Source organism: Pipistrellus hanaki, assembly GCF_964339955.1.
Source record: "Pipistrellus hanaki genome assembly, chromosome: 13".
Classification (NCBI taxonomy): domain Eukaryota; kingdom Metazoa; phylum Chordata; class Mammalia; order Chiroptera; family Vespertilionidae; genus Pipistrellus; species Pipistrellus hanaki.
Window position 1 is genome coordinate 58,622,336 of NC_140515.1, and position 23,219 is coordinate 58,645,554.

At 70.7% G+C, this 23,219-nt stretch overlaps 2 protein-coding genes across 2 annotated transcripts; both read right to left on the reverse strand.

The window, feature by feature from the left end:
• Positions 1-107: 107 nt before the first annotated feature.
• Positions 108-13,945, reverse strand: SLC38A3 (solute carrier family 38 member 3). The gene is given in 17 exon segments (XM_084902302.1): positions 108-910; positions 1,013-1,116; positions 2,023-2,167; positions 2,280-2,404; positions 2,653-2,753; positions 3,140-3,219; positions 3,294-3,373; positions 3,376-3,445; positions 5,307-5,365; positions 5,448-5,530; positions 6,313-6,394; positions 6,475-6,567; positions 6,637-6,710; positions 7,319-7,434; positions 7,548-7,626; positions 7,708-7,851; positions 13,892-13,945. Coding segments are annotated over 16 exon segments (1,497 nt in total). The 5' UTR covers positions 7,809-7,851; positions 13,892-13,945; the 3' UTR covers positions 108-805.
• Positions 13,946-19,720: 5,775 nt separating this feature from the next.
• Positions 19,721-23,037, reverse strand: GNAT1 (G protein subunit alpha transducin 1). The gene is made up of 8 exons (XM_084902377.1): positions 22,447-23,037; positions 21,426-21,468; positions 21,176-21,317; positions 20,907-21,064; positions 20,685-20,813; positions 20,369-20,498; positions 20,109-20,262; positions 19,721-20,000 (listed from the first exon to the last, which is right to left on the reverse strand). Exons 1-8 carry the CDS (start codon positions 22,772-22,774, stop codon positions 19,810-19,812), a joined length of 1,275 nt encoding a protein of 424 aa, XP_084758503.1. The 5' UTR covers positions 22,775-23,037; the 3' UTR covers positions 19,721-19,809.
• Positions 23,038-23,219: the final 182 nt, after the last annotated feature.

The following is a 23,219-nucleotide window of genomic DNA, read 5'->3' on the forward strand; positions in this document are numbered from 1 at the left end:
CCCACCCCGTCCCGGCACAGAGGCAGGAGGCCCCGTCACCCCGCGTCCCGCGCTCACGCCGCTTTCCAGGAACCCAGGCCCCCGGAGGTCAAGAACGGAACGCAGCGTGTGTGTCATATTTATAAAAGGCCGCCAGCCTCTCCCGCCCAGGGCCCGGCCTCTCCTCTCGGACGTGAGCCTCCGCCCAGGCTCGGGCGGGGGAGTCCCAGCCTCCCCGGGGCTGGTGCAGGTGCAGGTGCAGCAGGCAGGGTCCCTGGGCCCCCACACCAGCCTCCCGCCAGAGAACCTGCTGGCTCCAGGTGCAGAGTGGGGTCTGCTCCTGGTGCAGGGGCTGGGAGAGGGGACAAGAGCGTCCAAGGACGTGAGCCCCAGTGCCTGTGAGGGGCCAGGGGACGGGGCGGGGGTGGGGGCCTTGGGGGCAAGGGGGCTGGGGCCTCAGGTCGGGCTGTGGCCCAGCAGCCAGGCGGGGGCGGCTGGGGCCTGGTGCCCGCTCTGTGTGCCCCACAGGCGGTGTGACTCAGAGTCTGCCTCTGTGCAAGGGGGGAACGGGGTTTGGGGGGTCGAGGCAACATGAGGGGAGCAGGGCTGCAGCCCCTCTGACCCCCCGCCCCGCCTGGTGCCCAGCTCAGGAAGCGCTGCAGCTGGTGCCCAGCAGGGTGGCCCAAGGGCCTTGGTCCTGGCTCTTTTTAAAAACAAAACCTTTCCCAGAGAGGACGCGGGCAGGGCCACGTGCCGTCACGTTAGCCACGCCTTCCTCCTGGCCCCGCCCGGCCCGGGTGCGAGTCGGCAGAGCAGGACGGCCGTCCTAGTGGCTTCCTCCTTGCCGGCTGGTCCCTGACACCCAGTCAATGATGATGAAGCTCAAGCTCATGGTCATCAGCAGGAAGCCAAGCACAGCGAAGCCAAGGGCCTGTGGGGTCAGGGGTCAGGGGTCAGGGGTCAAGGGTCAGGGCGGAGGTCAGAGCCAAGCCCTCAGCTTCGTACCCGCCCACCGGCCTCCAGCCCCGCGCACCAGCATCTTGGGGGTGGACTTGGCGGGCTCCGTCTCGGGGGGCACGATGCGGAAGTAGAAGACGGCGGGGAAGATGAAGATGAGGCACGGGGCGGACGTGGCACCTGCGGGAGACCACGCTTCAGGGCTGGGCCCAGGGAGGCCAGACAGTCCTTGTCGGGGGAAACACAGGGCCCAGCCCCCCGGTCTCTGCCCCCTGGGTGGAAGGCTGGCTCCCGGTGTCAGAGAATCTCGGGAAGGAGGCTGGCACAGAGGAAGGCACGGGACAAGGCAGAGGCAGAGGCTTAGGAGGCTGGGCTCCTGGAGGCAGCTATTCCGACAGCGTTTCTCCGCTTTGAGCCAATGATTCCTTCCTGCCTGACTCACTTGAGTTGGAATTCGGATACATACGACCCAGAGCCCTGTCCTTGGTACCCACGATGCTCAGCCCGGCCGTGCGGCCGACCCTGCAGCGCTGTTAGGGAGCCAGGCCCCTGAGGGGTCCCCCACGAGATGTCTCAGAATGGCTGCTCTTCCAGGCAGAGCCCCCACCTGCCGTCCACGATCCTGGGCCTGATCCGCTCCCTGCCCACCGGGTGGACGGCCCTGCGACTCCCCCAGTCCCTCTAACCTCACGTTCCTCACGCACAGGTGGGGCGGGACCCCTCTGTGGAGGCGCCGCCTCAGGGGGTCTGAGTCCTCAAAACAGCCTGACAGACCAGACCTCAGACGGAGGCCATGCCAGCAGCCACCACTTCCATGTGGGTGGGAGGCCCTGGCCAGGTAGCTCAGTGGTCAGAGTGTCATTCTGATGGATACACCTGGCTGCAGGTTCCATCCCGGGTCAGGGCACGTACAAGGGCAATCAATGAATGCATCCACAATTCGATGTTTTTCCCTCCCTCCTTCCCTCTCTCAAGTCAACTAAAGACTTTAAATAAATAAGTAAATGTGGGTGTGAGCTCCGGAACCCGGATGGAGGCAAAGAGAAGTTGGGGGGGGGGGGGGAGTGCCCGCCGGCCGCCGCTCACCGATGATCCCGAAGATGCCCAGGATGTTGGGGGCGAAGATGACCAGCAGGTTAATGCAGGTGAGCAGCAGCACGGCGATGACCACGTGCCGCGGCCAGCTGAACTCCCGGTTCGGGAACAGCATCTGCTGGATGGCGCGGCGCACCTGGGGAGGGTCTGGGTCAGCCCCTTGCCCACCCCGGCCCTGGCCACCCCCCCGGCCCGGCCATTCCACCCCCGGCCCGGCCATTCCCCCCAGCCCCCCGGCCGCCGCTCACGGGGAACAGCACGATGGGCACGGTGAGTGTGACCGCCGTCAGCACGGCCACGCGCACGCACAGGATCAGCACGTCGAACGGGTCCACCTGGCTGTAGGTGTGCAGCAGCTCCGACTCCACGCGGTCTGCGCGGCGGGAGGGGTCAGCAGGCGGGAGGGGTCAGCAGGCGGGAGGGGGTCAGCAGGCGGGGAGGGGGGTCAGCAGGCGGGGAGGGGGGTCAGCAGGTGGGGAGGGGTCAGCAGGCGGGAGGGGGTCAGCAGGCGGGGAGGGGGGTCAGCAGGTGGCCAGGCACGGGGTGGGCTTGGGCATGGGTCCCCCCTGATGCTGTGCCCGTGGTGGGTGCCCGGCCTGCCCCGCCGCGGCCAGCACCTACCGTAGAAGGTGAGGTAGCCGAAGAGCGCGGCCAGGAAGTACATGACGTACATGACGGCGATGGACAGGTTGGAGATGTGCTGCATCTTCCTCTTGGAGGGACTGCAGGGGGGGGGGGCGGGGGGGCTTGGTGCCCGGCTGGGCCACGCCGGGAGACAGACCCACGTGCCCGGCCTCTCTGGCATTGCCCCTCCCCACACCTCCTTCCTGCCCCCCCCCCCCGTCACCTACAGCACTCTGAGGTCCACCCCCCGTCACCTACAGCACCCGGAGGTCCGCCCCCCCCCCGTCACCTACAGCACCCGGAGGCCCGCCCCCCCCCCCCCCCCCGTCACCTACAGCACCCGGAGGTCCGCCCCCCCCCGTCACCTACAGCACCCGGAGGCCCGCCCCCCCCGTCACCCATAGCACCCGGAGGTCCGCCACTCCCCCGAGGACACACGTCCTGGCCCGCCCGCCCGCTCAGCAGCGCCCTCCGCAGGACCTACTCCTTGAGCTCCGTGTAGATGGGCAGCACCTCGGGGTGGCAGACGAAGGCGAAGGCCATGATGGGGATGGTGTATGCCGTCTGGGGGAGCACAGGGACCGTCAGGGCCGCCCCTCGGCCTCCCCGGCCCGCCCCCGCCCCGGGCCCGTCAGGACCTGTATGTTGAGAGTGAAGTAGTTTGGGGTGCAGGAGTCTGGGCTGAAAGTCTCCCCCAGGGGCGGCGTCTCCTCCCGAGGCTGGAGTTGCTTGTGATGTTGGCAGAGGGGGAGAGCAGGGGGCACGGCACATGGAACTTTTTGTAGATGACCTGGGGGGGGGGGGGAGAGGGTCAGGGGGCGGGGCCAGGACAGGGTCCAGCGGGCCTGCCTCCTCCCTCTGACAGGGCCCGGGGGAGACCTGCCTCCTCCCTCTGACAGGGCCCGGGGGGAGACCTGCCTCCTCCCTCTGACAGGGCCCGGGGGAGACCTGCCTCCTCCCTCTGACAGGGCCCAGGGGGAGACCTGCCTCCTCCCTCTGACAGGGCCCAGGGGGAGACCTGCCTCCTCCCTCTGACAGGGCCCGGGGGAGACCTGCCTCCTCCCTCTGACAGGGCCCAGGGGGAGACCTGCCTCCTCCCTCTGACAGGGCCCAGGGGGAGACCTGCCTCCTCCCTCTGACAGGGCCCAGGGGGAGATCTGCCTCCTCCCTCTGACAGGGCCCAGGGGGAGACCTGCCTCCTCCCTCTGACAGGGCCCAGGGGGAGACCTGCCTCCTCCCTCTGACAGGGACAGGGACAGATCTGCCTCCTCCCTCTGACAGGGCCCAGGGGGGACCTGCCTCCTCCCTCTGACAGGGCCCAGGGGGAGACTTGCCTCCTCCCTCTGACAGGGCCCGGGGGGAGACCTGCCTCCTCCCTCTGACAGGGCCCAGGGGGCCTGCCTCCTCCCTCTGACAGGGCCCAGGGGGCCTGCCTCCTCCCTCTGACAGGGCCCAGGGAGCCTGCCTCCTCCCTCTGACAGGGCCCAGGGGGAGATCTGCCTCCTCCCTCTGACAGGGCCCAGGGGGAGACCTGCCTCCTCCCTCTGACAGGGCCCAGGGGGAGATCTGCCTCCTCCCTCTGACAGGGCCCAGGGGGAGATCTGCCTCCTCCCTTTGACAGGGACAGGGGGAGATCTGCCTCCTCCCTCTGACAGGGCCCAGGGGGGACCTGCCTCCTCCCTCTGACAGGGCCCAGGGGGAGACCTGCCTCCTCCCTCTGACAGGGCCCGGGGGGAGACCTGCCTCCTCCCTCTGACAGGGCCCAGGGGGCCTGCCTCCTCCCTCTGACAGGGCCCAGGGAGCCTGCCTCCTCCCTCTGACAGGGCCCGGGGGGAGACCTGCCTCCTCCCTCTGACAGGGCCCGGGGGGAGACCTGCCTCCTCCCTCTGACAGGGACAGGGGGAGATCTGCCTCCTCCCTCTGACAGGGCCCAGGGGGGACCTGCCTCCTCCCTCTGACAGGGCCCAGGGGGAGACCTGCCTCCTCCCTCTGACAGGGCCCGGGGGGAGACCTGCCTCCTCCCTCTGACAGGGCCCAGGGGGCCTGCCTCCTCCCTCTGACAGGGCCCAGGGAGCCTGCCTCCTCCCTCTGACAGGGCCCGGGGGGAGACCTGCCTCCTCCCTCTGACAGGGCCCGGGGGGAGACCTGCCTCCTCCCTCTGACAGGGACAGGGGGAGATCTGCCTCCTCCCTCTGACAGGGCCCAGGGGGGACCTGCCTCCTCCCTCTGACAGGGCCCAGGGGGAGACCTGCCTCCTCCCTCTGACAGGGCCCGGGGGGAGACCTGCCTCCTCCCTCTGACAGGGCCCAGGGGGCCTGCCTCCTCCCTCTGACAGGGCCCAGGGAGCCTGCCTCCTCCCTCTGACAGGGCCCGGGGGGAGACCTGCCTCCTCCCTCTGACAGGGCCCGGGGGGAGACCTGCCTCCTCCCTCTGACAGGGACAGGGGGAGATCTGCCTCCTCCCTCTGACAGGGCCCAGGGGGGACCTGCCTCCTCCCTCTGACAGGGCCCAGGGGGAGACCTGCCTCCTCCCTCTGACAGGGCCCGGGGGGAGACCTGCCTCCTCCCTCTGACAGGGCCCAGGGGGCCTGCCTCCTCCCTCTGACAGGGCCCAGGGAGCCTGCCTCCTCCCTCTGACCAGCAGGGACTCACCGCGATGAGGAAGAACAGCATGCAGGTGAGTGAGAAGCCGCTGGAGTAGCCCAGGTAGCCTGCACGGCGGGGAGGGGCTGTGAGACGGGGTCTCTCTGGCCTGTCCTCCCACACCCCTCCCAGGCCCGGCCCGGCACTCACCGAGCTGCCGCATCAGAGCCAGCGGCAGGATGATGGTGACCGAGACCAGGATCACCAGGTAGTTCCCGTCCATGTACCAGTCCCTGCGGGACGGGAGCGGAGTCAGAGCCCGCTGCCCGCCCCCCCCGGGGGCACTGAGCCTCCTGCCGTCTGCTGCCCTGCTCCCGGGTGAGGCGAGGCCCAGGCCCCGGGCCCTGCGGGGGGTGGCGGTGGGGCCCTCCGCCAGGCTGTGCTGTTTGCTCAGGGCCCGGAGGTCCGGCCCGCCTCCCCAGGGCCCCGGGAAGTGGGGGAGAAAGAGGCTGCTCGGGGGCGAGCCTTTTCCACGGGCTGGGCTTTCCCGCCTGAGCCGTGTCCCCCTGCCCCGCCCGTGGGAACTGGAGGGACAGGACAGGACCGTCCCTGGGCAGCCCGAAGGCCAGCTCCCGGGAACGGCCCCGGGGTGGGGTGGGGGTGTGCTCTCTGCGGCAGCCCCTCTGCCTCCTGTCTTCTCTGCCTGACTCAGCCACGTGGCTTCCACCAGCTGAGCTGCGGATGGGCAACCAGGACAGCCCGGGCTTAGCTTCCTGCGGGGCTCACGTGGCCGCAGCAGGAATAGAGGCGCTTAGAGCTAAGCCTGAGGCCCTCGGTCCTCCCTGCGCACAGGCCCTGACCTCACCCGCCAGGTGGCTCTGGGGGGGCGAGGGGAGGTAAGACGAGGTGCTTCACGGCCAGGCGTGGCTGGATGTGGTTCCTCCTGGCAGCTCTCTGCCCCGCCCCCGGCCATCGTGGAGTCTCTCTCCGGCCCCACCTGGGCTCCCGGGGCCGAGGGCGGACACGGGGGCAGACGGGGCCTCCCCCCTCACCAGCCCCCCACCCTGGGGCTCACGAAGTTTTCTCCTCCAGGTTCAGGAAGGTCTGGATGACCAGGGGCAGCTCGGACTTGATGATGTACAGGTAGCTGGACATGGCTGGGGAGGGGTGGGCGGGCGCGGGTCAGCGGCCAGCCCTCCCTCAGGCGCCCCCCCCCCTCTGCCCGGGCCGCCCGCACCTCCGATGTTCTGCAGCGTGATGGCCAGGGCGGCCGCCAGCTTGCCGGGGGTCCCGAAGGCGCGGTAGCCCAGCTGCTCGTAGGCGCGGATCCCTGTGGGCAAGGGGTCGGTCAGGAGCGCCCCCCCCCCGCCACCCCCCCCCAGGTGCACCCGAGGCTTACCCACGACCCCCGAGGACTTGAGCAGCAAGTGGATGGAGTAGCTGGAGAGCAGGGCCACGGCCGTCAGCAAGAACCTGGGCAACGGAGAGAAGACCCCTGGGCTCCCGAGCCAGCGGAGGCAGGAGCCCTGGGAGGTCCGGGGGGGCCCTGGGAGGTCGGGGGGCCCTGGGAGGTCCGAGGGGGCCCTGGGAGTCTGGGGGGGCCCTAGGAGGTCTGGGGGGCCCTGGGAGTCTGGGGGGGCCCTGGGAGGTCTGAGGGGGGGGGCCCTGGGAGGTCTGGAGGGGGGCCTGGGAGGTCTGGGGGCGCTCCGGAAGGTCTGGGGGGCCCTGGGAGTTCCGGGGAGGCCTTGGGAGGTCTGGGGGGGGGGGCCTGGGAGGTCCGGGGGGGCCCTGGGAAGTCTGGGGGGGCCCTGGGAGTCTGGGGGCCCCTGGGAAGCCTGGAGGGGCTCTGGGACCAGGCTGGACCCCCATAGGCACCTGCTCAGCAGGCCCCTGGGGGGTGAACCCCAGCTGGTTTGACCCAGAAGGACCTGACCCAGGAGAGGCCCTGCCAGCCCGCCACTCCCGAGTGCTGGGGACAGACATGTGTACCCGCGGCTGGCTCAGCCATGGTTCGGGCTGTGTGTGACTGCCCCCCGTCGCCCGCCCCCCGTCGCCCGTCCGTGGGCGGGGCTGGCACTCACAGGAAGAGGACGATGCCCGTGTTGGCCATGGCGTAGGCCAGGCCCAGGATGCCGCTGCCCATGATGGCGTTGCTCAGGTTGAACACGGACATCCCGAAGGAGGTCTTCCCCTCAAACTGCGGCGGGGAGGGGCGCGTCAGCAGGGGCGGGCACTCAGCCTCCCTCCCCCTCCTCGGCCCCCGCCCCGCCCCGCCCCCAGCCGGGGTGCCGTGCCCCCCTGCCCGCTCACGTCGGTGAAGTGCGGCTCCTTGCCCGGGCTCTTCTGCAGGAAGTCCTCTCCCTCCACCGGGCTCCGTGGCGCCTGGACCCTGCGGGCACAGCCGGGCAGCAGTCAGCTCGGCCCCGCCCGCGCTGAGCCGTGGCGGCCCCGGCCCCGCAGCCCCGCTCACCTCTCATTGCCTGAGGCGGGGGTGCCTGCCAGGGGCAGCCCCTCCGAGTGCTTGCCGTTGGGCACCAGCTCCAGCATCTCCGTCTGCACAGGCGCCTCCATGGCTCCAACAGCCTTGCTCGCTCTCACGCTGACACTCAGAAGCCTAAGGAGCGGAGGCCCCCGGTGAGCCCCGCGCCAGGCCCACAGGCCGGCCGCTCTGCCGCGGCCCCGAAACCTGCCTGTGGCGGACAGTGCTCCCCTCACACCCAGCACACACGCCCGCCCAGCGAGCCCTGAGGCCTCAGTTCCCCGTCGGGGAGGGAGGGTCAGTCGGATGCCCCACGTTCAGAGCCCAGTGGCGCCAGGGAGCTGGATGCAGAATCCCAGGCCCCCACGTCCCACTCGGGGGCCCGGACTGTCCCCTCCCTGGAGTGAGGGCCGGGAGACGGCGTCCTGTGCCCGCGCTGTGTGCCAGGGGCCTCCTGGCCAGCCCAGAGTGGCACGGCCCGACGGCTGGAGGCTGGAGAAGGGGTGAGGGCTGTGGGCCCGGTTCCCAGCCGCCCGGCGGGCACTGCTGGCAGCCAGAACAAAGGCCCTCTGTGGGCCCCGGGCTGGCGCTGGGAATGGCAGGCGCAGAGGCCACCCCCTCGGAGCCAGGAGGCCGGAGGCAGTGCTGGGTGCCGGACACCTGGGACCGGCCGCTCGCCGCCTTCCGGGAAACGGGTGCCCCGGGCCCTGTCCTCTGGGCCGCACAGGCCTCGCCCTGCACCAGCCCTGGCCGCAGGGCCCTTCGGTGCCCGCCCACAGCCAGGGCCCTCCGAGCAGCCCCTTCCTGGAGCCCAGGCCAGGGCTCGGGCCGTGCCAGCGGCAGAGGCACCCAGGCCACGGGACCGGCCCCTTCCCTGCTCCGGGGCTTGGCTCCCATGGGGTTCATGGAAGTAGCCCTGCCCGGCCCGCTCCCCACCCCCGGTCTGCTCACGGCCCGGACACCTCGCCGGCCCCACTCCTGACCCCGGGGACGGGCGCCACCCACCTGTGCCCAGAGGGCCCCTGGCACAGCGCCCTCGGGACCTATAAGGCCACTCGGAGGGCCACTGGCCAGCAGGAGGGCAAGGCCAGCGTGGTGACCAGCGAGCGGCCGGCACTGCCAAGCAGGTCAGCCAGAGCCTCGTCCTGCGCCACGGCACCCCCTCTGCTCGGAGCCCCGGGCCTGCCTGAGCCCTCCGTCCCCACGCACACCGGAGGGTCCTGGGGCTGCTCTTGAACCTGGAGCAGCAGGACCTCATCCTGGGGACTGGGGAGGGACGGGCGGCCAGGCTCGGGCCTCGGGCCCCGTGTCCCAGCGGCCGCAGCCACACGGAACTGACCGGAGCTCAGAGGCCACACGTGCTGTTCCCAGGGACCCCAGGCTGGCACCGCGGACCCCCTCCACCTGCCTCCCCTCCTCTGGGGCGGAGTCTGTCCCTCCTCCCCCCGTCAGCCCTGCCCCGGACCTCGATGTGAACGTGTCTTCTCACACCTCGTCCCCGGACCGGGTCCCTGACGTCAGCCTGCTCGCGCTGCCGCCCGCGCCTGCACCCGTGCCCTCCACGGGCCCAGCTGCTGTGGAGGTGCCAGCACCTGGCGTGCTGAGTCACTCCGGAGCCCGGCTCTGAGCTGGGGTTCCCGCCCCGGCCTCCCCCCCGGGCAGGCTGGGACAGGCCTCGGTGCTGAGTCGGCGGCCGGGCCCTGCGTCCAGGGAGACCACGGCCCCAGCACGGTCACAGCCACGGTGCCAGGGCCCGGCTCCAGGCTCCTCACCCCCAGCAGGACCAGAGCTCAGACTTTCAGGGCTCTTGGACTGGCCTGGGGACCCAGAGAGGACATGGCTAACATGGACCCTCGACTGGCTTTCAGTCTGGACACGACAAAGCCCCGAGCCCCTCACCACCACCTCCTGGCTCTTGCTGCAGCGGAGTGTGAACCGCACAGGGCCGGGGCTCAGAGAAGGGGAGAGCGAGGCATCACGGAGGGCTTCCTGGAGGCGGCGGCGAGGGAGTCCCCATGGTGGGGAAGTAGGAGAGTGATTCAAGCAGGGCACACAGCGTGGGCAAAGGCCCCGGGGTGTGGTGTGAGGCTGGCTGTGAGGGGGACAAGGAGGGTTCCGTGGCCACAGGCAAGCCCGACAGGCCTTGAAGGCCAAGCCAAGGAGCTGGTACTTCTCTCTAGTGCAGGGCTCAGGGCCAGGGGCCCAGTCTGCCCCTGAGGCCGGCCGTCATGTCTGACCCCCTCCCCGCTCCCCTCGGGCCTGCTACTCCCCAGGCTTCTCTCTACCGGGGGGTCGGGGTGGACTCGGGGGACCGTCTACACTCTGCGTCTGGGCTGAGCCGCCTGCCCGTGGACAGAGGACCCTCCACCCAGAGCTCGGCGTCTGCCCGTCCTCCCGGGGTCCCCCGAGGTGTGGCCACAGCGAGGCCTCTGCCCCGGAGCACCCGGCTCGGAGGGGGCTGCGGGCGGGCGGGCGGGCCCGTGACCCGGGGGGGCCATCAGGATGGCCGCCGTCAGGCCCGCCCGGCCGGGGCAGGAAATCGATGGCCGGCCGCGGCCCGGCTGTTTGCTCTGCGCGAGATAAGGACGCGGACACACAGCGGCGCCCGCCCCCGCCACGCCGCCGCGGTGCGAACCCGTCAGCGCACCTTGGCAGGTGCCAGGCTTGGCTAATTAAAGACTCCGGCCCGGATCCCGCCGTGTGTCAGCGCGGGGGAGCGCTGCTTCCTGCCCTCCCCCGGCCCCGCGGTCGCCCCGCGGCCACAGCCCCCGTTTCCCGGCCGGGCAGCCGACCCGGCCCAGCCCCGGGGGCTCCTTCGTGACTACCCCGGGGGCTCAGGCTGAGGCCTGCCCCGGCTCCAGCTCCCCCACCCTGATCACTGCCCCCTCCAGCCTGGCACCCCTCTGCCCGCCTGCTCCCCGACCTCAGAGGGAACACCCCCTCCCCAGGCAGCTGTGGGCCAATAGGGAGATGGCCTCCCGTCGGACTGCAGCCACAAGCATCGCGGGAACCCGCCCGCCGAGGCCGGGGTCCGGGACCGGGGCATGGGGAGTGTGTCCAGAGCGGGGAGGTGACCCCCCCAGCACCACAGCTCCCCATGTTGACCTCAGCAGACCCAGTTCTCCGTCCACCACCCCCTCCTTGTCCACAACACGGGTAAGTGGCCAGTGCACGGCCAACACCGGCAGGTGACACGCCGGAACGGCCACGGGGTGAGGCAGTGACCAGAGTGTCACTGTGGGGCCACGCCGGTGTCCCCCCACCCCTGGCTCCCGGCCTGTGCCTGGGCTGCACCCCCGTCTTCCGGGCGTCCGGAAGGGGGGCCGGGAGGTGGACTCTGTGTCGGGGTGTTTTCTAGACGCTCAGCAGATGCGCAGAGCTGGGCCTGGCCGGACACTGAGGCCTCCCCGCCCACCAGCCTGGACCCTCCTCGCTCGGGCTGACCCGGAGCGGCCGGGGCTGGAACCTCGCGGCGCGCGTTGGGCCCGGAGCCAGCGCGGCCCCCGCCCCGCGGCCGGCCCGCTGAGAGGGACGTGGAGCGGAGGCCCCGCTGAGGCGGAGGACAGGACATCACATGCCCGGGGCCCCCGGGAGCAGGGAAGACCCCGCGCCAGCCAGCCCGTCCCCCCGCTGACCCGGAATCCCCTGGAGGCGGCCAAATATTTGGACAGCCGGCCTCCCGGCCCCAGAGAGAGCCGGAGCGGGGCCCGGGGCAGCTCAGGACTCGCCGGAGACCCCGATGGGGGGGCTGGCGGCAAGGTCAGCCTGGAGGAGAGGCTCCAGCCCACGTCTGGGAGGCAGAGAGAGGAGAGGGAGGGCCGAGCGGCAGAGAGAGAAAGCACACGACACATGCTGTCCACGCGCCTGATCCGGACAGGGACAGGGGGTCAGAGAGGAGCGGGTGGACAGAGGGACACAAACAGAGGGAAGGACACAGAGGGAGGCGGCTGGACAGTCAGACAGGGAGGGAGAGGACAGCCAGAGGCGCTCAGCAGTCAGTGACAGCGAAAGGGAGAAAGAAACAGGCGAGACAGCCAGGGACAGGGACAGAGAGAGACAGACCCGGCCCGGGAGCTGCGAGCGGCCAGAGGCCCAGGGGAGCAGGCAGCAGACCCGGGGGCCCACAGGGTGACCAGGCAGGACCCCGGAGGACCCACAAAAAGGCGGCGCGGCGTTTCCGGGCGCCCCCTCCGCCAGGTGCAGGGACATCCGGAGGGTGCGGCTGAGCCTGGGGCCGCGGCGGGCCCGGCTGGAAGCACCCCTCGCAGCACCGGCGTGTCCGCCCCACACAATGGAGAGCCATGTGGAGAGGACGCGGTGGGAGTGACCGGCCGCGGGCCGCACGTGTGAAGACGTGCCAGCGGAGGGGCCTACAGGACGTGGCCTGCAGAGAGGAAGTCCAGAGCCACCCCCTCCTCCCCGAGCTGCGGCCGGAAGGCCCCTCCTGCCCCAGCAGCTGGGCCTTCGCTTCGCCCCCCAAAGCCCGCCTGGTCCCCTAGAAACCGCCCCCCCCCCCCCCCGCATTTGTCTTCTTACTCAGAGCCCAAGGCCAGCCTCCACCCTCCAGACCTAGTGTGCGCAGGGCACACAGTAGGCGCTCAGCAAATGTTGTTAAACCAATAACAGGGGTTCAAGGTCCTTGGCTCGCTCCCAGCCTGTCTCCCTGGCTCCAGTGGCAGCTGGCCGGGCCATGCCTGGTAGGGCATATCCTCCCACAGGGCCCGTCCAGGACGCACAGGCCGCCCCCCGCCCCCCAGCCTTCACACACAGACGACAAACGCCCCCAAAACATGTTCCCTTCAAACTGAGCGCCTGTCCCCACACCCAGCCCAGACGTTCAGAGTGCGCTCCACTCCTTTCAGAAACCTGCCCTGGCCCCACCCAGACACCACGAACCACCCAGCCTCTCCCATTCTGCCTCAGTTTCCCCATTTGTCTGGGACTCTAAGGCTACTTGCGGGGGCAGCAGACACCAGGAGAGGAGCAGCCACCATCTTGTCTGGCCTCCGGGAGCCCTGGACTGGGGGGGTTGGTGCTTTGGGCCAAAAGGACCGGAACAGAGGGGACGGGGGGAGGGGGGGGTGCCCGCTGGGTCCAGGCAGAACCAATTTCTCAGACACATAACATACCCCACCTCCACCAGAGACAGTCCCCGCCCCATGCCCAGGACTCAGAGTCTCACTCCTGCTCCCATCACCCCAGGCCTCTGAGAGATGCGTGGGACCTGGCCTCCTCCGCCCGCCTCCTGCCACCTCCGGTGCTTCCTGCAGGAAGCCCTCCAGGCTGTGCAGAAGCTCCCTCCAGTGATGGCACTGACCCCGGTGGCTCTCTGTGCTCCAGGCTGAGCATCTAGGAGGCACGTGCTTGCTTTCCAGAAGGAAGGAGCCCATGCCAGCCTGTGCTCGGTGGGCGGGGGAGGGGAGGAGGGGGTGGGGACAGGCCTCAGGGGAGCCGGGGGCCCAGGGCCTCCTGGGAGTCTGCAGGAAGGATGCGCCTGGGTAGGAGGTGTCCCCAAGGGCAAGGACCTCTTCCTTACCGAGGGGGGGGGGGTAGGGTGGGTCCCACAGGCCCACTCCCAGGCCGGGTGTAAACAGTCCCCGGGCCTGCCCCCCCCCCCCCCGCCTGAGCGGGGTAGGGGTGGGGGAGAGGAGCGCACCCCGAGCCCCCCAGGTTCGTGCCCAGCAGCGCCCGGTGCCCGCATGCCCGTGCCCCGGCGGCAAATGGCAGGGCTCTGGGGCCAGCATGTGCCCGCAGCTCTCAGGCAGCGCGGCGGCCGCCTCCACCCGCGCCGCAGCTGGGTTAAATAGCGGCTCCCCGCTGCAGCCGCCGGCGTTCGCGCCAGGTGCCCGTCGGGGCGGCGCTCCGGGCCCCTCGGGGCCTCTCCAGCCCGGCGCACAGGCCGGGCCGCGGCAGCCCATCGGTGCCGCCGACCCGCTGTCCCGCCCGGCCCGGCCGGCCCTGCTCGGAGGCCGGGCGGCCAGGCGCCCCCCCGGACACCTGCTCCCGCTCGGAGCGCAGCCCGGCGCGCGGGGCCCGGGCTCGGGGCTCCGGACGGGGCGCCGGCCGCGGCGGGGCGGGCGGGGAGCGGCCCGGGGCCGGCCCCGGGGGAGGGTGGGCCGCAGGGCTCGGCGCGCGGGGCTGGGGGCGCGCGGGGCTGGGGTCCGGGCGGCGGTACCTGCTTCGCGGCGGGGACGCGCTGCTCTGCTGGCTCTCCGGCCGCTGCCTCTGCCCGGCCCCACGCGGGGCCGCGGGGGATGAAGGCGCCGGCCCCGCCCCCGGCCCGCCCCCCGCCGCCAATCCCCGCGCCCGGGGCGGGGCGGCCCGGAGAGGCCGGAGAGGCCGGGCCCCGGCAGGCCGGGCGGCGGGAGCGGAGGGAGCCCTGGGTAGAGAGCCGCGGGTCCGGGAGGGCGCACTGGAGTCTTGGGGGCCAGGGGGAATGCCCCGTCCGAAACAGATCCCGGGAGCCCCCTACACCCCTAAAGGCGCTGCCCTCGCCTCCCTGAGCCCGAGGGGCCCTCCAGCCGCGCGGGGTGGCACCTGGGCCGGCGCAGGGCTGAGCCCGGGAGAAGCCTGAATGGGGCTCGCAGACACCGGGCTCCCCACCTCCTCACCCTCGCCTAGCAGAGGTGGGGCAGGGGTGCAGGGGGGGGGGGTCCCTGCATCAATTCTGTCTTCACCCCAGACACGCAGACGCGGCTGAGGCTGAGCAGATGGGGCAGGAGCCGGGCACGGAGGGAGCCAGGCTGGGCTTGGGCCTGGCTGCGCCGCGCCCACCTCCCTGGCCACGTCCGTTCCCTCCTTTCTGAGGGAGACAGCCGTTAGGCTGCCGCGGGGAGTGGCTGGGACTCGGTGCCCTGGAACAGGGGTTTGGGGGTGGCCTGGGGGGTCCCATACCACCCTTACCTGCTTCCCACCCGACTCTGGTGCCGGAGGAGGGCGGGGGTGGGGGAGGCCTGGACCTCGGAGGTGAGCTGGGGGTGCGTTCCCCCAGCAGCTTGTCCGGCCGAGAAGCCACTGGCTCTGGCCCTGTGAGTCCCGTGGCCTCCGGGCCCCGCCTGGGTGTCTGTGCCCGGGCCCCCTCCTGACCCGGAGCTCCGGGCTGGGAGTCAGGACTCCCCGAGTCTCTTCCCACTGACTCACAGCGCCACAGCCAAGCCTCAGTGTGCCTCCGTGTCCCCACGAGTACCAGGAAGTGGCTTCGTGCTTCCCCGTGGCCTGAGGGGGGGAGGGGAGTGTGAGCCCGGGGCTGGGGAAGCTGAGGCTGGAGCGCCAGAGGCCTGGGCGGGCTGCAGATAGGCCCTCGGGAGGGGCCGTGGCTGACACCTCCCCCCTCCCTCGCCTGCAGGTCCGAGGGGCTGGCTTTCCCTCTGGGTCTGGAGCTGGTGGGATCCCCAGGTCAGAGGTGACTGGTCACAAGGGACCCCAGTTCTTCCACCTCCCAGGGGCGTGAGGACTGCGGGGTGAGGGGGCAGATTCAGGTGGGGCGGTTCTGGCCAGGGCGCCGGCCTGGCCATCCCCCACAGAACGCGGTGCTGCCAGGAGCCATTTGCAAAGGGCCGCAGCTTCTGCCGGCCGTTCGGAGGGCCGGGCCCGGCTTCAAGGTCACTCAGCATGTGGTGGTTAGGGCCTCAGTCCGGAGTGGAGAGCGGGGGCGGCTGGCCGGGCTGCCGTGGGAGGCCCAGGCGGCTTGATGTGGGGTCCCCGGCCAGGCCGCGGGGGGAGGCGCCTGTTTGTTGATGCTGGGCCTGGGCTGGGGCCAGGGCAAACACAGCCCAGCCTTCCCGCCACCTGCCCGCTCTCCCAGCCCAGCCCAGCCCGCGGTGCCGGCAGCTGGCAGCCAGGGTGGGCAGCACGGCCGGGCCCTCTCCCAGGCCGGAGGGAATGGCCGTCCGTCCTGCAGCGGGTGGGGCAGCCGCCTGGAGTGGAGGCGGGGCGGAGCTTAGGGCTCCATCTCAGCCTTCAGCCCAGCCCCTCCCTCCCTCACCCCCCCCCCCCTCCAGCCTGCAGGCCCTGAGGCAGCGCGCTGGTCCCAGGGCTACTCAGCCCTCCTTCCGGGTCTGGACCCCTTGCTCTCCTGCTCCCTCTTCAGCCATGTCCTGTGGCTTCTGGGTGACATCTTCCCCTGCCACCACCATGCCACCCTCCTCTGCCACCACCATGCCACCCTCCCTGCCACCACTATGCCACCACCATGCCACCCTCCCCTGCCACCCTCCCCTGCCACCACAATGCCACCCTCCTCTGGCACCACCATGCCACCCTCCCCTGCCACCACCAGCCACACAGTGAGCCCAGACCCTGTCTGCCAGTGAGGCCCCTCTTCACCCCACCCATCCTCCCAGAGCCCCGCCCACAGGGCCCCCCAGGCGCCCCCTCCTCCCTGCCCCCTCCCAGTTGGCCTCTCCACCTGCAGGCCCAGCGGCAGCCACTCGCACTTCTGCCTTCACTTCCTCCCGGTCCCTCACCCACCTTCCTCCTGAGCAAACTCCTGCTCAGCCTTCCACACCAGAGGGAGGGTCACCTGGAGAGAGCAGCCACCACCGGGAGAGGCCGCTCTTCCCATGGGGCCCATGCTTCTCGCCTCTGTCCCCCACGTCCAGCCTCCGGCCTCTGGGCCTCTCTCCCCTCTGGGCGCTCTCTCCCCTCTGGGCGCTCTCTCCCCTCTGGGCCCTCTCTCCCCAGGCCTCTGGGTGCTCTCTCCCCTCTGGGCGCTCTCTCCCCTCTGGGTGCTCTCTCCCCTCTGGGCGCTCTCTCCCCTCTGGGTGCTGTCTCTTCGGGCCGGGAAGCCCTGCAGGTGGGTGGAAAACGGGAGTGAGCGGATTAGCCTGACGGGTCAGGGCTGTGCTGGTCGGGCCAGGGGCCTGGGGTCACGCTGGGGGTTTCTAGGCTCCATGAGCCCGGGTTCAGGACCCCGCCTACAGCTCCTACCACCCTGCCTGCCTGGAGCCCCGGACACCGCCTCGGCACAATGCAGGGAGGAGAGGGGCCTCCTCTCTAGTCCTTCCCCAGCCCCTGTCCCCAGAGCGGGTGACCTCTCGTCCTCCAGGCCTGTGCCGCCCTCTCTCCCCCGAGCCCTGGCCCCGCTTCCCTGGCCACTGAAGCGGCTTAATGAGCCCGAGTCACACGGCCTGCGAGCGCCTGCGGGAGGGCCGAGCCCCCACGGCCACCTCGGGCCCTGACGTCAGTGCATTCCGGCCGCCGGGCGGCTAATCTCTGCGCGCCGCCGGCCGGGCCAGGTGAGTCCCGCTGCAGCTAGCGCTGAAGGCCGCGAGCGCCCCGGGCACCTTGACGTCCCAGGTGGGGCCGGATGGTGGTGGCCAAAGAGCCGCAGTTTGCCGACCACTGCTTAAGCCCGCTGGCCAGAGCCCCATCTCCCGTCAGGCCTCTGAGCAGCACCAGCGTGGCGCCCACGTGTCCGTCCTGGGCTCCCTAACCTCCCCGTGTTCGTCCCCAACCCCGGGCTCAGTCCAGGCACCTCCCTGTCCCCTCAGCCCCCAGGCCGCAGGCTCAGGGCCCCGCCCGGCTCCAATGCAAACGCCTCCTGGCGGGCATTTCCCGCTGCTGCAGGCCTGGCCATCAGCCCCCCCTCCCCCTTTCCTCTGCGCCCCCAGCTTGTGGGGGGCGTCACGCGCACCAGGCCTGCAGACGTGGACGCTGTCCCTGAGCCCCGCCCCCGCGGATGCGGACCCCACGGGGTAATGCGGGCACGTCTTCCCCAGGCCCGGCCCGCTCACACCGGCCCCAGGAAACACGTGTGCCCCTGCGTGTGTTTTTGTCAACAGTTTTAATGATTCCTTTTTTGCTAGAAGCAGACCCGGAAAAGATCACCGAGGATCACGTTCCCGCGAAAGTCAGGAAGATAAAATTACACAGTCTTAGGGGGAAGAGAAACACTTAAGCTTAAAGTAATTCTTTGCATTTTAATACACCTGCTGTCAATCGCGTCCACGTGTTTTCCAATGGAAGTCACGGGGAAGATGAACCGGGAGAAGTACCCGCAGCGCGTCCGGGGGGGGCGGCTCTCCTCCCCGGCGCCAGCACGTTATTCCTCAGAGTTCTGTTTCCGCACTCGGGCTTCCGCAGCCGTTTTGGGTTTGAAATGTGCGTTAACATATTGTTTCATTATTGACATTCCTGGCCCGGCCTCCCCTTCGCACCAGCGCGAATGCTCCTTGGCCCCCCCGGCCAGCCCAGCGGTGGCGCCCCAGCTTCCGGGCTCCCGAGAGCCATCGGCCTCTGCGGCCAGGCCCCCGGCTGGCACTCGGCACGCCCCGCTGTCCCTGCTCCTCTCCAGGGAACGGTGGCCCCCGAGCCCCTGGGCCGGGTCCGCCCGGCTGTGCCACCAGATGGGCTTCCACCTCAAAACGCCCTCTGGACCCAAGACTGTCCGGTGGCTCCCCCCTCATCCCAAGAGGTCCGAGAGCCCCCTGCCATGCAGCCAGGTGTTCATGGCTGGCCTGGCACCGGCACCGGCACCTCATATGTGCCCACACCTCGCGATAATTAACACCCCCCTCGCCCCAAGAAAGGACAGCGGGCCCTCCCCTGGCCAATGCATAATTTTATTTTCCTGCAGAGGTTTATTGCCTAGTGCAGTGGTCGGCAAACCGCGGCTCGCGAGCCACCTGTGGCTCTTTGGCCCCTTGAGTGTGGCTCTTCCACAAAACACCACGGCCTGGGCGAGTCTATGTTGAAGAGGTGGCGTTAGAAGAAGTTTAAGTTTAGAATTTTGGCTCTCAAAGGAAATTTCAATCGTTGTCCTGTTGATGTTTGGCTCCGTGGACTCTGAGCTTGCCGACCACGGCCTAGTGCATCTATCGGGGTGCGAGGCCTGCCGCCGCCTAGCCGGGCGGGAGCTCCTGCCGAGAGGCCCGGCCCAGGAACAGCAGGGGCGGGTGGCTGGTGAGGCAGGGCGTGGGATGAGGGAACGTGGGCTTTGTCCTGACGGGTCAGGCATGGCCGTTACTCCTGCCAGGGAGCAAGCCCCGGAATAGAAGCTGCTGGCAGGAACCAGGGTCACCTGTTTGCCTGTCACCCCACCTGATGGACCCCTTGGGGCCTCCACCTGTCCCAACGCCTCTGCCGGCTGATCGATGGAGCTGGACTCTGCCCCAGCCGCCCCTCAGGACAGTGCGACCATTGGCCACCTCGGGTGTCAACAGCACCCTCCCTCACACATCGTCCCCTTGGCCGGCGGCGGGAGCACAGGGGGTGGGCGGGCGGGCGGGCGGGGCAGGGATCTGGTGTCCAAGGACAGCGGGGGCAGGGCTGGGGGGAGGGGCTGGGGCTCCTCTGAGGCTGGTCAGTGGGGAAGGGTCCAGCACGAGGCCCTCCCTGGCACCCAGGGGCCCCAGGCCTGGCCCCTCACGAACGCATGGGTGGGAGCTGCCCAGGCCAGAGCTGGCTTCGACTTTGGACCCCTGAGGCGGCTGGCGGGAGTCACTGGCCCCGGGGCAGACAGGTGTCCGGCGTGTCACGTGCAGCGGGAGGCCGGGCCGGGCCGATGACAAGCAGCCCGCCCGGAGGAGGGACCCGCCTGCCCCTGCAACGCCTGGCACTCGTTCGGCGAGGGAGGGCTTTGGCGGAGCCCAGACCCGCCGGTGAGTCCCGGCCCGGGCGGGAGGGCAGGACCGGCCAGCCGACACTGCTGAGTCACCGAGTCCCGCCGGCTCCTAGCTGTGGCTGGCTGCGGTGGGTCCTGCGGCTGGTGCCGCCGGCCGGCCGTGAAGGGCAGCGCTGGGCTCGGGGGCACTCGGAGCCACAGGGGAGGGCAGGAACTGCAAGCTAGTGGGACGCAGGGTTTGGCTGGTGGGGCCATAGGTTGGGGTGAGGGGGGCCGGGCTGCGGGGCCTCAGCACTTGCACGGGGTCAGGTTCCTTGCCAGCATCCCAGCCCCCACATCAGTGGGCTGCGGCTGGCACATGGAGGAGGTGGGTCTGGAAGCAAGGACACCTGGGGCCCTGGGGCCTGGTCCAGAGACGAAGTGGGTGGGACTTGTGGGCCAGGGGCGGGGCCTGGGAGGCGGGGGTCCCCCAGCGGCGTGGGGAGGGGGCCCCACAGGGGGCGGGGAGCACGGGGCGGGGGCAGCGCACCTCAGAAGAGGCCGCAGTCCTTGAGGTTCTCCTTGATGATGATGTCGGTGACGGCGTCGAAGACGAACTTGACGTTCTGCGTGTCGGTGGCGCACGTCATGTGGGAGTAGATCTCCTTCACGTCGCGCCGCATGTTGAGCTCCAGGAACTGCACTTTGATGTAGTTGCCCGCGTCGTCGTATGTGTTGGGCCCTGGGGGGGCGGGGGAGGAAGGGGGGGCTCACTCCCGCAGCCGCGGCCGGTCCCGGGAGGAGCGCGGCGAGCGCGGGGAGGGCGCCCCCTGGCGGCCGGCGGGCTCACCGTCGTAGTCCGGGAAGCAGATGCTCAGATGCGCCTTCTTGATCTTCTCGGAGAACACGTCCTTCTTGTTGAGGAAGAGCACGATGGACGTGGTGGCGAAGTAGCGGTGGTTGCAGATGCTGTTGAACAGGTGCAGGCTCTCGTGCATGCGGTTCTGCGGAGGGCGGCGCGGTCGGGCACGGGGGCGCGGACGGCTTAGGGCCAGCCCCCCCGAACCCCGAACCCCGAACCCCTCCGCGGGGCCGCGGGCGGGCACTCACCACCTCGTCGTCCTCCACCAGCACCATGTCGTAGGCGCTCAGCGCCGCGATGAAGATGATGCAGGTCACGCCCTCGAAGCAGTGGATCCACTTCTTGCGCTCGGAGCGCTGGCCGCCCACGTCGAACATCCTGCGGGCGGCGGGCGGCGCCTGAACCCGAGCCCCGGCCCCCGGCCGCGCCCCAGGCCTCCCCTCGCTCCCAGGCCGGCGGGCCGCGGGCGAGGCCATCGGAGGGCGGGTCCCGCCTAGAGACGGGCTCCGGCGGTGACTTCGGGGCGCGCTGGGGGCTGGGGGGGGAGGGGGCAGCGGGCGGTACCGGAAGTTGAGGTCCTTGAAGGAGAACTGGGTCTCAATGATGCCGGTGGTCTTGACCCGCGAGCGCAGCACGTCCTGCTCGGTGGGCACGTAGCCGGGCGTCACGAGGCGCGCCAGGTCGGAGAGGTAGCTGCGGAGAGCGCGGCGGTGGGTGCGGGCGGCGGCGGGTGCGGGCGGCGGCGGCCCGGCCCCCGGCCCCCGGCCCGCGCCCCGCGCCGCTCACTAGCCCGCCGAGTCGTTGAGCTGGTACTCCGAGGCGCGCTCGAAGCAGGCCTGGATGCCCGCGTCCTCCCACAGCCGCTGGATCAGGTCCGACATCTCCTTGGGCATCGTGCCCTCCTCGATGGTGTCCGCCATGTGCACCAGCTTCCGGGCGTCGTCCTGGGCACACGGCGGGCGGGGGGGGGGGTCGTGACCCGGGCTCGGCCCGGTCCTGCGCCCCGAGTCCGCAGAGCCCCCCCCCCGCCCCGGCCCCCGCAGCCCCCCGCGCACCTGGCGCGCGGAGTCGCCGTACTGGATGTTGAGCGTGGTCATGGCGCGCACGATGGCCAGGATGGACTGCAGCGTGTTGCCGTAGATGATGGCGATGAACTCCAGGCACTCCTCCAGCGAGTACCCGTCCTGGTGGATGATCCTGCGGCGGGCGCGCCGGGCTCAGCGCCTCCTCGCGGCCGCGCGGGGGAAGGACAGGCCCTGCGCGCACGCCCCGCCCCAGCCCGCGGCCTCCCCGGGGGACACTCACTTCATCTGCTTGACGATGGTGCTCTTCCCCGACTCGCCGGCCCCTGGAAGGGAAGCCCGGCCTCTGAGCCGCGCTGACCGCATCTCCCCCTCCCTCCCCCCACACCCGCCCCACTCCCACCCCAGCCACCAGACCCGCAAGATGGCTAGGCCGACCCAGAGCGCCCACCTGGCTCCCCCTCACGCCCAAAGTAGGGCCCTGACACCCTGGCAGGAAGACGTTTGTAAAGTCTGGTGGAGGGGACCCACGACCTCAGCTGGGCTGGGGCACCCCCAAACCCGGGCTTACGCGGGCTATTCGTTTGAGACCCAAAACTAAGCCGGGAGCGCCACCTTGTGGAGATAGTTGGTACCGCAGCACGGGGTTATCGGAGCCGGGTCAGCCCCGTTTCTCCGCTGGGGCAGGGAGTGTGTCCCTGAGGCTCAGAGGGCATTAGCGCCTTTTTTTTGGGGGGGGGGGCGACGGGGGGGGGCGGAGACAGCTGACAGCCCCCGTAAGCCTGTTCTTGCCAGGGCGCTGGGCACAGTTAATGGGATTTCTGGCTTAGTCTCTGGACCCTGGAGAGCCTGGGTGGAGCCTGCACCTCTCAAAGCATCTCTTCCCCTGGGGAGTGGCAGAGGCCTCGGGGCACCGGTCCACCCTGTCCCCTCGCTGCCTGGGGCCGCGGGCCTGCTTATGGGTCCCCCTGGGCCTCAGCACAGGCCTCCCCTGAGCTGCTCTGCAGGTCCGCCTACAAGGAAGCTCTGGAACCCGGGCCACTGTGCGTGGCTCTGGGCGGCTCTAGAGGCGGGAGCACAGACTCCTTCCCCGGGCGGCCTGTCCTGGGGTTTCCCAGGAGGCCCTGGGTTCTGAGCCGTGCCCAGCCAGAGCGGACGTGTACCCAGCGCCCACTTCTCCGGAGGGGGTCCACGGCGCGCCCAGCTGTGGGAGCCAGGGTGCGGCGATCGGGCTGGCCAGGGCTCCCACTGTGCCCGGGGGAGGCGGCCCCAGGCCTCTGACGGGCAGCCGGGCCCGCGCCTACCCAGCAGCAGCAGCTTCACCGTGCGGGCCTCCTTCTCAGCGTCCTCCTTCAGCTTCCTCTCCAGCTCCCGCGAGTGCTTCTCCTCGGCGCTGGCCCCGGCCCCCATGGCGGCGGCCGAGCACCCGTCAGGGCGTCCGGGCGGACGGGGCTCCCAGGCCAGGCTCAGCGCCCAGCACACCCTCTGGCCGGACCGTGAGCAATGGCCCGGCTCCCGCAGCGGGGCAGGCCTGTGGGCGCTTAGCGGGATTTGGGTGCCGGGGGTGCCCAGGAGCCAATCGGAGACAAGGACGGGGGCACCGAGCTCAGCCCCCTCTAATCGGGCTAGCATGGCCCCAATCCCCCAACTGCTGACTCTGCACCCTCACCCTCAGGCTCCTGCAGGAGACCCCGGAGAGGCCAGCCCTGCCTGGCACGGGGGCTGGTCTGCAGGGTCCCGGCCAGAAAGGGAGCCGGGCCGGGGCCTGGCAGGGCTGGCGGCGGGAGGAGAGGGAGAACCGGGCCCAGCACCCGCCGGCGCCCAGCGCTGTGCTCTGCACTCATTGTGTGAGCTCCTCCTGCCCTGGGAGAGCGCCCACTCCGCCAGTGCGGCACCCCGGGCCGAGGGAGGAGGGGCCGAGGGGCCGAGGGAGGAGGCGCCAAGGGAGGAGGGGCTGAGGGGGGAGGGGCTGAGGGGCTGAGGGGGGAGGGGCTGAGGGGCTGAGGGAGGCGCTGAGGGGCTAAGGGGCTGAGGGAGGCGCTGAGGGAGGAGGGGCTGAGGGAGGAGGGGCTGAGGG